The sequence below is a fragment of the Euprymna scolopes genome, chromosome 12 (assembly GCF_053919585.1).
Source record: "Euprymna scolopes isolate OS-2025 chromosome 12, ASM5391958v1, whole genome shotgun sequence".
NCBI classification, from domain to species: domain Eukaryota; kingdom Metazoa; phylum Mollusca; class Cephalopoda; order Sepiida; family Sepiolidae; genus Euprymna; species Euprymna scolopes.
The window spans coordinates 144,008,107-144,020,390 of NC_136493.1; the positions used below are offsets into that span (position 1 = coordinate 144,008,107).

The 12,284-nt window shown below is 32.9% G+C and overlaps 1 protein-coding gene across 34 annotated transcripts in view; it reads left to right on the top strand.

The window, feature by feature from the left end:
- LOC145291518 (RNA-binding motif, single-stranded-interacting protein 3-like) overlaps positions 1–6,953 on the top strand; it is a 553,599-nt gene extending 546,646 nt beyond the window's left edge. For 11 of the 34 annotated variants that reach the window (XR_013869442.1, XR_013869447.1, XR_013869445.1 and 8 more), the window contains 3 exons: positions 1,167–1,253; positions 5,394–5,522; positions 6,815–6,953. Coding sequence is in view for 13 of the 34 variants with exons in the window: in XM_080137486.1 (XP_079993612.1) it covers positions 1,167–1,265; positions 5,394–5,471 (177 nt within the window). In the remaining 21 variants the exon portion in view is untranslated. Of the gene's footprint in view, positions 1–1,166; positions 1,266–5,393; positions 5,523–6,814 lie in introns of all 34 variants that reach the window. The other 23 variants (XR_013869432.1, XR_013869433.1, XR_013869434.1 and 20 more) reach the window with 3 other exon arrangements.
- The last annotated feature ends 5,331 nt before the right edge of the window (positions 6,954–12,284 follow it).

The following is a 12,284-nucleotide window of genomic DNA, read 5'->3' on the forward strand; positions in this document are numbered from 1 at the left end:
ACTATTATCTTGCATCATACACACATACATGAATGGTTTTAAATGGTGGAAGAAATGGTGAATATAAAGTGAGAGGAATGAAATGTCGTAAATAATTGTCGTCTCACAATCTATTCTGATTTGTAAAAGCATGATTATCAACCAATGTTTGAGATGACAAAACCTGATATAGTGATATGGGACAAGGAGAAAGAAGCAACCTTAGTAGAAGTTAGTGTTTCCAATGTTGCTGGGTTAAACAGAATTGAAATGGAAAAGATGAAATAATGAAGTCTTCTGTATGACATGAAAAGAAACTGGAATCTTGGGAAGATGTCTATTATTCCAGTTATTATAGCAGCTAGACTCCTGAAAAAGAATTTCAAAAATACCTTGCAAATCTACCCTGTGAATCAAGTGCAAAAGATTTAAACAATTGCACTTGAAGGGATGATCAGAATCTTAAAAAGATCTCTCTGTTGGAATATCTGAGTTAGTGGGTGCTCCATTCCCAGCTGATAAGAAAATTTAAAAAAAAACGAACTTGAATGCCTACTAGACACTATCCTCAAGTATCTAAGGTTTCTCTGTACATAGGTTTATATATTTAATATTAAATATTCAAAATCACCTAATATTCCCGGCCCAAATGATATCTGTTCAGTATGGCTAACCCACAGTGGCTTGTACAAGGAATGATGCACCTCCAAGTGATGTTATCTATAGTAGCAAGACTAATCTGGATACTTCACCAGATTAGATGAATGTCCTGGAACCCAGTTATACAAAGAGACCATAAGAAGGATATACTATAACATATTTAACTGGTCAATTGAGAAAAAGAAAATTAACTTCTTTACTAACTCAATATTTGAGACGTAAAGAAGATTTAATGGAATATTCAAATATTTATGTTTATCATATAGAGATCAAGTGTTAGAAAGGGGCCCTTTGACTTTTTGAGAACTTTGACTGAAGTAATATAAAGCAAAAAAGAACCAAAACTGATCATTGGTGGTCTAGTAGTGTATATTTGTTCACCTATTTATAACAGCTGAATTAATAAACTTTGAAAATGATCAAAACTCTTAAAATAATTATTTTCCATTGTATTCAAGAAGGTAGGTTTACTATCTTTCAAATGATTACAAGCAAAACTAAAAGAACACTTTTTCTTAACATTTCAGTATGTTTCTGGACCTCATGCAGCCTACACACAGATACCATACCATCAGGCACAGGGGGGCACTGTTGTACAAACAGTTCCAGTTGAGGTTAGTGATTTTGTAAGCAAAACAAATTTTTTAAAAATCTTTTGCGCGTGCTATCAAGCTAAAAATTCTATGAAAAAGACCTCAATCTTGGTTTCTAGATATATAATAGTTCAAATTTGATCAAACTTTCGGAATGGTGAAGAGTCCCTATATACTTGCCTCCCCACAAGGGTAGTTAATCATGAGGTTGGTTTTTAAGTTGAAGAAGATACAACTCCTCAAAAATAAATAAAAAAATAAAATACCTCAGTCTTGAAGGATGCTTCCGTCATTGACTGATGACAGAATTGTTACTACACTTTGCTGCTAGTCAAGACTTTGGAGTCTTTTAGGTTAATTTTCTAACATTTCTGGTTGAAAAATGTTCAGATTTAGTCAAAAGGGTAAAAATCTGCCAAGATTATATATTCGATTTTTAATTTCCAAATCTATTCTTCGTCATATTGTAAGAATATACAAGATATCATGTAGAATATTGTATACAACTATAGGCACCAGGAGTTGACAACTACTTGCTTTTCATTGCAATAAGATGTAGCACAAGGCCAAAAGATGGGAAAAGCTAGTTCACATGAAAAAAACACTCTGAACCTGTAGACTTTTTTTTAATTCAATTTTCACCCCAAACAAGGCACAGTGCCACTTTAAAGTAGGGGGCTACTATCGGGGACATAAGTTGCAGGGGTATTAAGAAGGGAGATGAGTAGCAAGATGTCTGTTCACATTACATTTGAACTTCTGCATGTCAGTACAGTTGGGAAAACAGAATCCCAGAAGGGAGTTTCAAAGTTTAAGTTTTTTTTCTTTTTTATTACATTTTCACTCCAAACAAGGCACATTGCCACTTTGGTGTAGGGGGCTACTATAAGAGGCAGCAACGGCTGGGGCACTATGTTGGGATTTGGGCAGCAAGATGTCAGTTCACGTTACACTTGAACCTCTGCATGTCAGTACAGTTAGGGAAGCAGGGACCTGGAATGGAATTCCAGAGTCTAGCGGTTCTGGGGAAGAAACTACTGGAGTAGAAAGATCTTTTACATCTAGGGATTCTACTGTGTGGGGGTGGGATTTAGCTGCCTGTCAGGTTTGTCGAGGGTGCCTATGTCGTGGGGGCACAAGTGTCTGCAGTTCGTCAGAGCATTCACCATTAAAATACTTGTAGAACAGGCAGAGGGATGCAACGTTTCGTCGATAGGACAGAGGCTGAAGCTTAGATACCAGTTCAGGGCCTATCAGATTGGCGACTCTCTTTTTAACCTTGTCAAGGAGCGAGAGACTAGCAGCAGATGCACCAGCCCAAATGTGACAACAATACTCCATACATGAGCGAATGGTGGCCTTATAGAGGTACAGGATACTTTCAGGTGTCAGTAGTTTTCTAGCACGGTAGAGAGAGCCTACCTTTTTTGCAGCAGCCCTGGCAATGTTTTCAATATAATTGTTCCAACTCATGTTTCCTGTGAACGTTAGGCCAAGCAGTTTGAAAGATGTACTCTCAGACAGGGAGTCACTGGCCATTGCTATTGGTGGCAGAGAAGGTTTCTGGGGAAGAAACTATTGGATTGGAGTAGAAGGCTTTTTTACGCCTAGGGATCTCTACTGTGAAGGAGTGGGATTTAGCTGCTTGTCAGGTTTATCAGGGGTATTCACGTCGAGGGGGTACAAGTGCTTGTAATTCTTCAGAGTATTCACCATTAAAGTAGAACAGGCAGAGGGATGCAACATTGTGTCGATGGAACAGAGGCTGAAGCCTAGTTGACAGTTCAGGACCCAAAAGGTTGGAGACTCTCTTTTGAACCCTGTCCAGGAGTGAGTGACAAGTAGTAGACGCACTAGCCCAAATGTGACAACAGTACTCCATACATGGGCGATTGGTGGCCTTGATACTTTCAGACGTAAGTAGTTTTCTAGCACAGTAGAGGGAGCCCACCTTCTTTTCAGCAGCTTTGGCAATGCTCTCAATGTATCTATTCCAGTTCATGTTCCCTGTAAATGTTAGACTAAGGAGTTTAAAGGAAGTACTTTCGGGTAATGTGTTTTTGGCCATCGCTATTGGTAGAAAAGGTTTCTTGTAATTATCAACGAAAACAAGTTTAGTCTTGGCAGCATTAAATGTGACCGTCCATTTTCGTCCCCCGTTCCACTACAGATTGGAGGTCATCCTCTAGTATTTCTGCCATTTCCTGATATGGGTGCTTATATATCTCCTTACAGTAGAAATTTATTAGCAAGAATAATTCTGAAAACTAAGCATACCAAACAGTTAGATGTTTGTTTTTTTTAACAGAGTAATATATTCTTTGGAACTGCCTCATCAAGTTAAAATTAGCTGTAATGTAAAAAGCAAAAGAATTGCAGCCAATGGCTCCAACAAAACATATCACCTGCTATAATCTGCTTGCTAAATAAACAATACATAACTGTAAGGAAGCATTCATTACAACACAAACAATATAAATATACCCTTATATATTTTTATATACAAGTGTCCATTTTTCTTTGAAGCACAGAAGTGAAAAGAATCAATGATCTAAATTAGAAAAATAGATTGGAACCTTAGGTTTAAACAGAATGAAAGGTAACTTAATTGAGGAGCTTAAAATAGTTAAGATTTCTAAATATTGAACATTTTTCTAAATACCAGAGGTGAATTGAGAGGCAGATTTACAAAAATTAAATTTGATCAGGGTACCTGGCAATCATTCGTGCTAAATGGAATTCATCTAGGTAATGTGAATTCCTTTGTCTATCTTGGCTCTACTACCAAGCCGACTGGGCAGGCAGCGACTAAGACAGTGACTAGGAGCAACATGGTCTACATTCTTCCATCTCAACTGATCTCTGTGGTCCTAACAGAAAATATGCTTGATTACAAAGAATCACATCTATCAGGTAATGGTGAGTTAGCACAAACATGTTTATTGGTGGCTGAAAATATGGACAAGAACAATCAAAGACAACCTTTTGGGCCCACAATAGTTGGTCTCTGGCGCTAGAATCAGGAGTGCTTTGCAATTTCCTGAGCCAAGTTGCAGGATCGTCAAAACTTGATTGCAATGGTTCAAAATGCAATTTGTGCTTAGGACAATAATAGCCACTACAAGTATTCAACAAACTAGCTTCCGCGCAAATCCAATCATTGGAAACCAAGTCATGGACACCAAGTCATAACCAATAAATGTGTGTTTTTTTTGTTTTGTTTTTTGTTGTTTTTTTTTTTGTTTGTTGTTTGTTTGCTTGTTTTTTGGGGTTTTTTTTCTACATTCTTTTATGTTAAGCGTTGAGACATTATGTTGAACAGTCTCGATACTGAGTGTGAAGTAACAAAGATGGCGGCTTAAGAATCAAATGCGGTTTGTGGCATAGCCAACGGCAAACTGATTGAATCTAAAATTTGACGATTTTTATAGTAACTTTTGAACATTTTCATTGGTTGGTTACCACAACCGGTGGTTATAAAAACAATTGGCGATATCATTGGTGTCATACTCCCATTAGGAGTCAAAAACATTTTACATTTTATTCAACCTAAATAAAGCACATTGCTATTGAGACATTAGAGGTTACTGTGAATTAGGGATCTGATTTATATGGGCATTTTAAATGGGGATTTTTGCAGCAAGATGTTTGTTCAAATTACATTTAAATTTCTGCATGTTAAGATTCAAGGAAATTATTAGAATAGAAAACTTTTTGGCATCTGAAGACCTCTACCTTTTAAAGTGGTGGAATTTTGCTGCTTGTCAGGTTGATTAGGTTTACGTTGGAGAGGCACAAGTGCAGCAAACCCATTGGAATGCATTCAAACACAAAGATACAGAAGTGCAGTGATGAGACAAAGGTTTGAGCTTCGTAGACAGTGTTACTTATTAGATTAGAGGGTTTTTTTTTTTTGATCCTGTCTAAGAGGGAGACTAGTGGTTGGTGCACTAGTTCAGATGTGACAATTCATGCATGGATTGTCATAACCTGAGAATCAACCATGTATATTCTACAAGATTAAAGATATTTGTATACATGTCTGTTTATTCATTATTAAAAGTTAAAATGTGAATATAATTGATTAAAATACTAATGTAATAAGATGCATCGTTAAGTATGACAACAGAATTCTATAAAATCTCTTCCATTGTTTTTCAGGATCAAGGTGGTCATCCCGGCAACGATGACTCTCAACATCATTATCAAACATACCAGGCAGCTCCACAACCTAAATAGGAAACAAATGCAGTATGCTCAACTATTATTTTAATATCTTGGGCCCCATAGGTATATAAGCCAAAACTCCTTCTGTATCTATCATCTAAAAATTATAAAAAAGAAAAATGAAAACTTTACATTTTTTACTGGATCGGAGGAAGATGCATAGTAAAAAAAGAAAGAAAAAAAAATCTTATTCAAATTTCAACTGCTTTTATTATGTAATTCATTTTATTTTTTTATTTTTTTTCTAAAGGCATCATTTTCTCTCTTTTTGTTAAATAAGAATTCTTTTAAGATTAAAATTGTCAAATTTTTGTCAAAATAAATTTATCTATAACGGATCATGCATAGAATTTTAATGGGATTTATCTGTATTATATATTGATTTATATTTTTTTAATTTTAAAATGGCTACATCTTGAATCATTATTCATAAATTAAAGTTTTCTCAATTTGATTACTTTTCATATAATTAAGATTAATTCACTTGAACATCTATTAGGAATACTGTTATGAAGTTTATTGCATTTCATGTATGAAACTATATCTAATTTAGTAAAACAAACTTAGGCCACATTTGATATTCTGCCATCCAAATATGTTTAAAAACTTAGAGTAACAGGCAAGTAGATTAAGCCTACCAGAGATCCCTTTAAAAACCCTTTGCAGCAATAAAATGCATAAGGCTGTATTGAAAACTAGTAAAATTGAGCTTACACAATTATGGATATTGAAATGTGTTACATTATGGCAACATTTCTTAACCGTCTTATCCTTGCAGAAGAATAATCATCATACCTCAAGAAACCCTGAACAAATACAATTATCTATCATATCTTATTTCATTTTCATTGCAGTTCATGTGGTTAGTATATTTTTGTTAGGGTGAGAGGATTATATAATTATGAAAGCACTACATATAATATAGTTAGAGCAAAAATAAATTGTTCTGTACTATGAAAATGATTTTCAACACTATTGATAATGTTTACCCATTTTTTATGTTTGAATTCATGTTTTGAAACATAAATCTATGGCATGTCAGCTATAATTATTTTATGGTAATGTTTTAAGCTTTATAAGAAAGTTCAATAGGCCAGTTAGTAGAACATCAGACTGAAGCATTTTAATTGTGATTTTTGGTTATGACAACCACTTTATTTGTTGGGAAGTTATGTCCTATTAGTGCAATATTCATTTTTAACGTAATCAAGATCTCTGATATTTCAAAATATAATCAATTCCACAGTGTATTATGCTTTAAAAAAAAAAACAGACAAAACCTTTATTTATATAAGATTATTCTGCTTTCTTGGATACATGAATAACTTTTTCTTTTTCTTTTTTTCTATTTCCAGTAATTTCAGTGGGATGTGAACTAATGGTCGCAGTCACTTGTGGTGGAATATACTTCCTCCTGCCATTCCTGACATAAGTATTCAGGGAATTTTCAAATATAGTGACAAAAAATAAATTTTTAAAAAAAAAAAGAAAAAATGTGATAAAAAGCATTAAAAAAAAAAAAAAAAAATTCAAAATTTGAAGAAAGAAAATTAAAAAAAAAAAAAAAAAAGTTTTAAACTTTTTAAATAAAAAAAAAAATTAAAATAAAAAAAGATTTTTAAGAAGACGAAGGAACTGTATAAAACAAAAAATTCAGCTGCTCCTCCTGATGAAAATAGGAGAATAGATAAAGAGTTTGTCTTGGATTTTTTGGTGCCTGGATTTTTCTGGATACCACGGACATTTGTGCCACAAAAATTAAGATGAGACGTGGAAGGGGGGAAAAAAACAACAAAAAGAAAATACTTTGATGGATTTTTTAACATTTTTTACTATTACCACTGGACTTTAGATTGTTATGGCAACTTGTTGTCATGTGAGGCTTTTGTCCCCTAGGTTGACAGCTGGAAACCTCCAGCTCACACCCTCTCTTGAGGGGGGAGAAAAAAAAAACTCCATATACTTTTTTATTTTATTTTTTTTTTGTAGAGTTTGTAGATTGAAGATTTTATTTTTGTCTTAATGTTTTTTTTTACTTTTTATCGTATTTCTTTTTTTTTTTTTTTTTTTTAATTTAAAAAAAAAATATCATTATGCAGACACACACATTCACTCAACCTCTTGAACTCTGGGAGGGATAGGTCTATTCTTTCTATACTTAGATACATCAATTATTTTTTATTTTTTTAAGATTTCATTAAAAAAAAAATTTAACTCCAAAAAAATTAGTCGTGATGATGAGAGCAATTCTAACTGTCAAGACCCATGCAGTGGTGACGGTAAGTGTGGTCGGCATTAGCAATCCATTTCCTCCACCCCTGCTGTTATGCTGACATGTCGGCCTCTCCCAATCCATTCTTCCCAACCCACCCACCCCTTTTTTGTTATGTGATAAAATAGTGCCTGGTTATCTAATACAAACACTTCCTCCGACCCAACAGGACCTCTTGACTTGTTGTTATTAGTGTGCATGATGTGTGGTTTGTTAGTGTGCGTGTGTACATATGTTGTACAAGAGGGCCATTTTTTCGAATGAATTATTGATAAAAAATGTTCATGTAGATACAAACCTTTTTTTTCCTAGGTGGAAATGATCAACTGTCAAGTGTTTTTTTTTTTTTTCTTTTCACAATAGATTTATTTGGAGATTTGATTTTAGATTTTAAAACACTTTTTTTATAGAAAAATAATTTAAAAGAACGATAAAAAACTGAAATATCTACATATTTAGTTTATTTGCTTCAACTTTACCTTTTTTATCTAATACAGATTTGATTAATTTTAGATTTATTCTCGTAGATATATTTACTTTTTTTTCTTTTTTTTTTATATAAAAAAGAACATTCCTAGTTGGAATTGTTTATTGAAAAAAATTTCTTTACATGAAGCAACATAATTGAGAATGATGGAAGAGAGAGATCAAATTTAATGTTTGATCAGGGTTTTTTCCAAATTTTTTCCAGAAATTTTTCCATTAGTCAAACAAAAAAAGTAACTTTTTGTGATGTTACATATTTTGTTAAAGTCATGTTAGTCGACCCTCCAAAAGAAATTTGAGGTTTTGAACCTGTTTTCCTTCTCAAAGTTCAACTTGCATCTCATTTTCTCGTTTTCTCTGTCCCTTTTTGATCTGCTGCATCCTGAAACAAAATTGTTCCCTTTTACTCTCAAAGATTCAAGTGTCTTCCTGTCACTGTGGAAGGACAGTCGTCATTGTCTGTACATTATCTGCCTCAACTCTTGCTTCTCATTATCAATTTTTACCTCCAGGTTGCACTTTCACTCCCATCTATCTCTTACTAAATAACAACTCAATGTTAGTTTAAATATTATTAATGGCTTTAAGATAAGGAAAAAAATTTTTTTTTTTTTCTTTTAAAACTTATTTTGACTTAATAGGGAGGAGGCAGTTTGTTGTTGTCTAGACTTAGTTTCTACCTCTTTTTTAAAAATCATGTCCGATGTTACTGGTGCCATTTTTCCATTTTCTTTTAACCTATATCTTTTAATATACTGTTTCTCTGTGAGTGCACAAAATAGTGTGTAATCATACTTATATAAATTCTTTATTAACCTTAAGGAAAACAGACAAAAATCATTTTTCTCTTGTCTGAGTGTGGTTAGTGTTTTTTATTTTTATTTATTTTTTGTTTGATTTCTTTCTCTGCTTCATTCATAATTGGTTTTTTGCTTCCTGTTATCCAGCTTTGCAATCAATGACCTCGTGTTCAACCATGCTCTGTTTAGGCTGACCAAAACTAGTGCAATTATAATAGGATGACAGAATCTTTCATCATTATTCTCTTTTTTTATTAATGCTTCTTGTTTCCTTTTCATTTCCTTTTGTTCACCTTTTTCATTCCTTCTGCTATTACATCTGTTATATGCTAAGTCCAAAACAAGTCCTTGGATGTGTACTCTCTCTCAACCCCTTGAAAATTTTGACTAGCTACTGTAGGTAGGTATTACTCTTATTGCTACATTATTTCTAACTCATCACTAATAACATAATTTTCATCTTGTCACTTTATTACTTCATCCATGCAGATGATTGTGACCTGTCTATCCCCTCACCTCTTTCTTACCCATCTCCTTTTTCTAAACATTGTACTCCAATGCTCAAACATTGTCAACATTTTCTCTTTATTGTTAATTTTATCTTGAATGAGTGGCACATCCAATTGTTAGTTCCCTAGGTGATCACCTAGTTGGTAGCGATGGCCCCGGTATTTGATTTCTAATGCCTTAAATTCTGATCATAACGACAAAAAAAAAAAAAAAAATAATAATGAAATCTGAAGGATTTTAATTGGTTCAACTTATTTCAACATTTATTTTTTTTATGGGTGGGGTGGGTAATCTTTCCTGTCACAGGGCTGATTCAAGCTATCTGTTCTGCTTAACACTATATAAAACCAGGATTAAGCACGGGTTCTATGATCCTCCAGGATTAGAAAAAGAACTTTACTTTTACGGTTTCTTTAGAACTTTTATATTTATTTATGTTTTCATTTTGAAAAGAAAAGGTTTTTCTTCATTTGGAACGTGCTGTACCTACCCAATATTTTCTAGGATGCAATGAAGTCATTTAAGTTAATTTTTATTTGTTTACAACTGAAGATAAACAACTCTATTATATTCAATTTAAAATGAGTTATCCTGCTTATTGACTTTTTTTGGTAATTATTTTTCTTTAAAATTATTTCATATTAGCAGTACTCTAAGTCATTTTTTAAACAACTTGTCGCTAAGTATGTTATTATGTTGCCAATAACACAGTACAATAATAACAAATAAAAATTGACTAGTGAAAAAAAAACATTTGATTTGTCGGCTTAAATACTATTTTGAATTGACTTTGAAATCCAAAGTTGACTGGAAAATGTAACTGGCTGGGTTACAGTACCAAAGGGGAGGGGGTCATATTAGTGCGAAATATATGAACATGTTTCTACTACATGCTTATCTCACCCCCTCCTCCCTCAGAGCACTATTTCCCCCCTTTCAATCTTTCTTGCTTGCCTTTTCTGCTTTCTGTTATTATTAGAGTATAATCTATTTAGAAGGGATTTCTAAAGGTGCCAACGATAACAATGCATGAGTGTTTGTGAATAGCTTTTTGTGTAGCTTCATTCTTCTCTTCCTCATATCACTGCCTTTATCCCATCCCCCTCTTGTAAGTTGGTTATCATAGTGCACTCAGTGTTTGTGATAAACTCAGTGTGTGACAATTTGATTCAATTTCTGTGATACACTACAATGATGTGATACACAAAATAAAAAAGAAAAGGAGTGAGTTTGGCCCCTTTTTGAGTGCACCTTTTAGCTGTTGCATTTCGTCTTTTCACACAGGAGACGATACGCAAAAAAGGAGAGAAAAATGAGGGCTTAATAAGAAAAGAAGTCAAATTAAGTCCTTTTTTTTTTTTTTTTTTTTTTTTTTTTTTTTTTGCAGCTTTGTTTTTGTTGGTCGTGTTTGCTGTGTATTCAAGAGTTTCTGATCTGATCCTCCTGCAGAACAATTAGCTTTTTTTATGACAGTTGTTAAGAGATCTTCTAATTGTGCTTTTTACCATATTGATTGCTTCATCTTTTGCTGCTGTATCGTCATCACATAAGCCATTGACATGATAAACTCAGGAAGAACCAATTCTCAACTCATTTTCTTTCCAGTACATCCATTGAGTTGTAGCCTTTTTCATATGTTTTCACGTATCTAACCTTTCTCAATTTCTTGCACTTGAAACTCTTTTCCTCCCCATTTCTCACTTGCTATGGCAGGCATTGTGTATCTTACTTAGCAAAACTAACAATTTAATTCATTTTAATATTAAAGAACTGAATTAATTGCAAGCAGCTTAAAAAGAAAAAAAAAAAAGCCAAAGACTGGAAGTTTGTGGGCTCATCCCCTTCTTCCCTGTTGTTCGTTGTTTCCCTCACTTTTTTCTCCCAATACGGGTCAAACATGGAAACACATAAAAAAGAAACAATTTTTTGTAATCCAATAAGTGGCCTTAGTTGTCACCAGATCAAAACAAAAAGTAAATTTTTTCTAATACAGTATTTTTTTTAATTCAAATCCATGTTTTTCTCTCTTCCATTTTTAAGTGAGTGCTGATATGCAAAATGCAGGAAAAGTTTGTTTTGTTTTTTGTTTTTTTAACTGCAGATTCATCTCTAACTTAGAGAATCTCTCAAACTGGACATTTCTTTTATTATCCTTATTAAAAGTGTACTGATAGGATTGTGTTGTGGCTGAAAATTAGCTTTATGGTAAGTTTATAAGAATTTTGAATTCTAATTAGTGCCAAAGAAAATTCCTTACAGTGTTACTTTTTACTTTGTGCTGAGGATACGAGATATGTTATTTTGTACATTTTTAACTGGGAATAACCTATTTAATTTTTATTTCCCTTTTAGGCAACTCCAGCCTTTTCTATTTTCAAAGTATTTTTGTGATAAGGCTGCAGAGATAAACAAAAAGAACTTTCAACAAATTCAAGTTAAAGAAAACAAATCAGATTTTTTAAACCTCAAATTCAACCCAACATCATTCGTTTTTAGATTTATAATTTTTTATTATCTTTGTAAAAGAAAACTAATATTTTAGAAGCATTTTTTTCTGAAATATTTCATATATTATGAATAATAGAAATAAATTTTAAAACGTTTTTCTTAGTATATGATTCTATATAAAAACAGGCAAGAATCATATGGGTATGACAGAAAGTGAATCTAAAAACTATTTTTTTCTAAATCTTAAGAATAGGTCAATTTTAGAATGAATTATAAGTTTGTTACTAGCCATGAGCATCAATTTTTTTT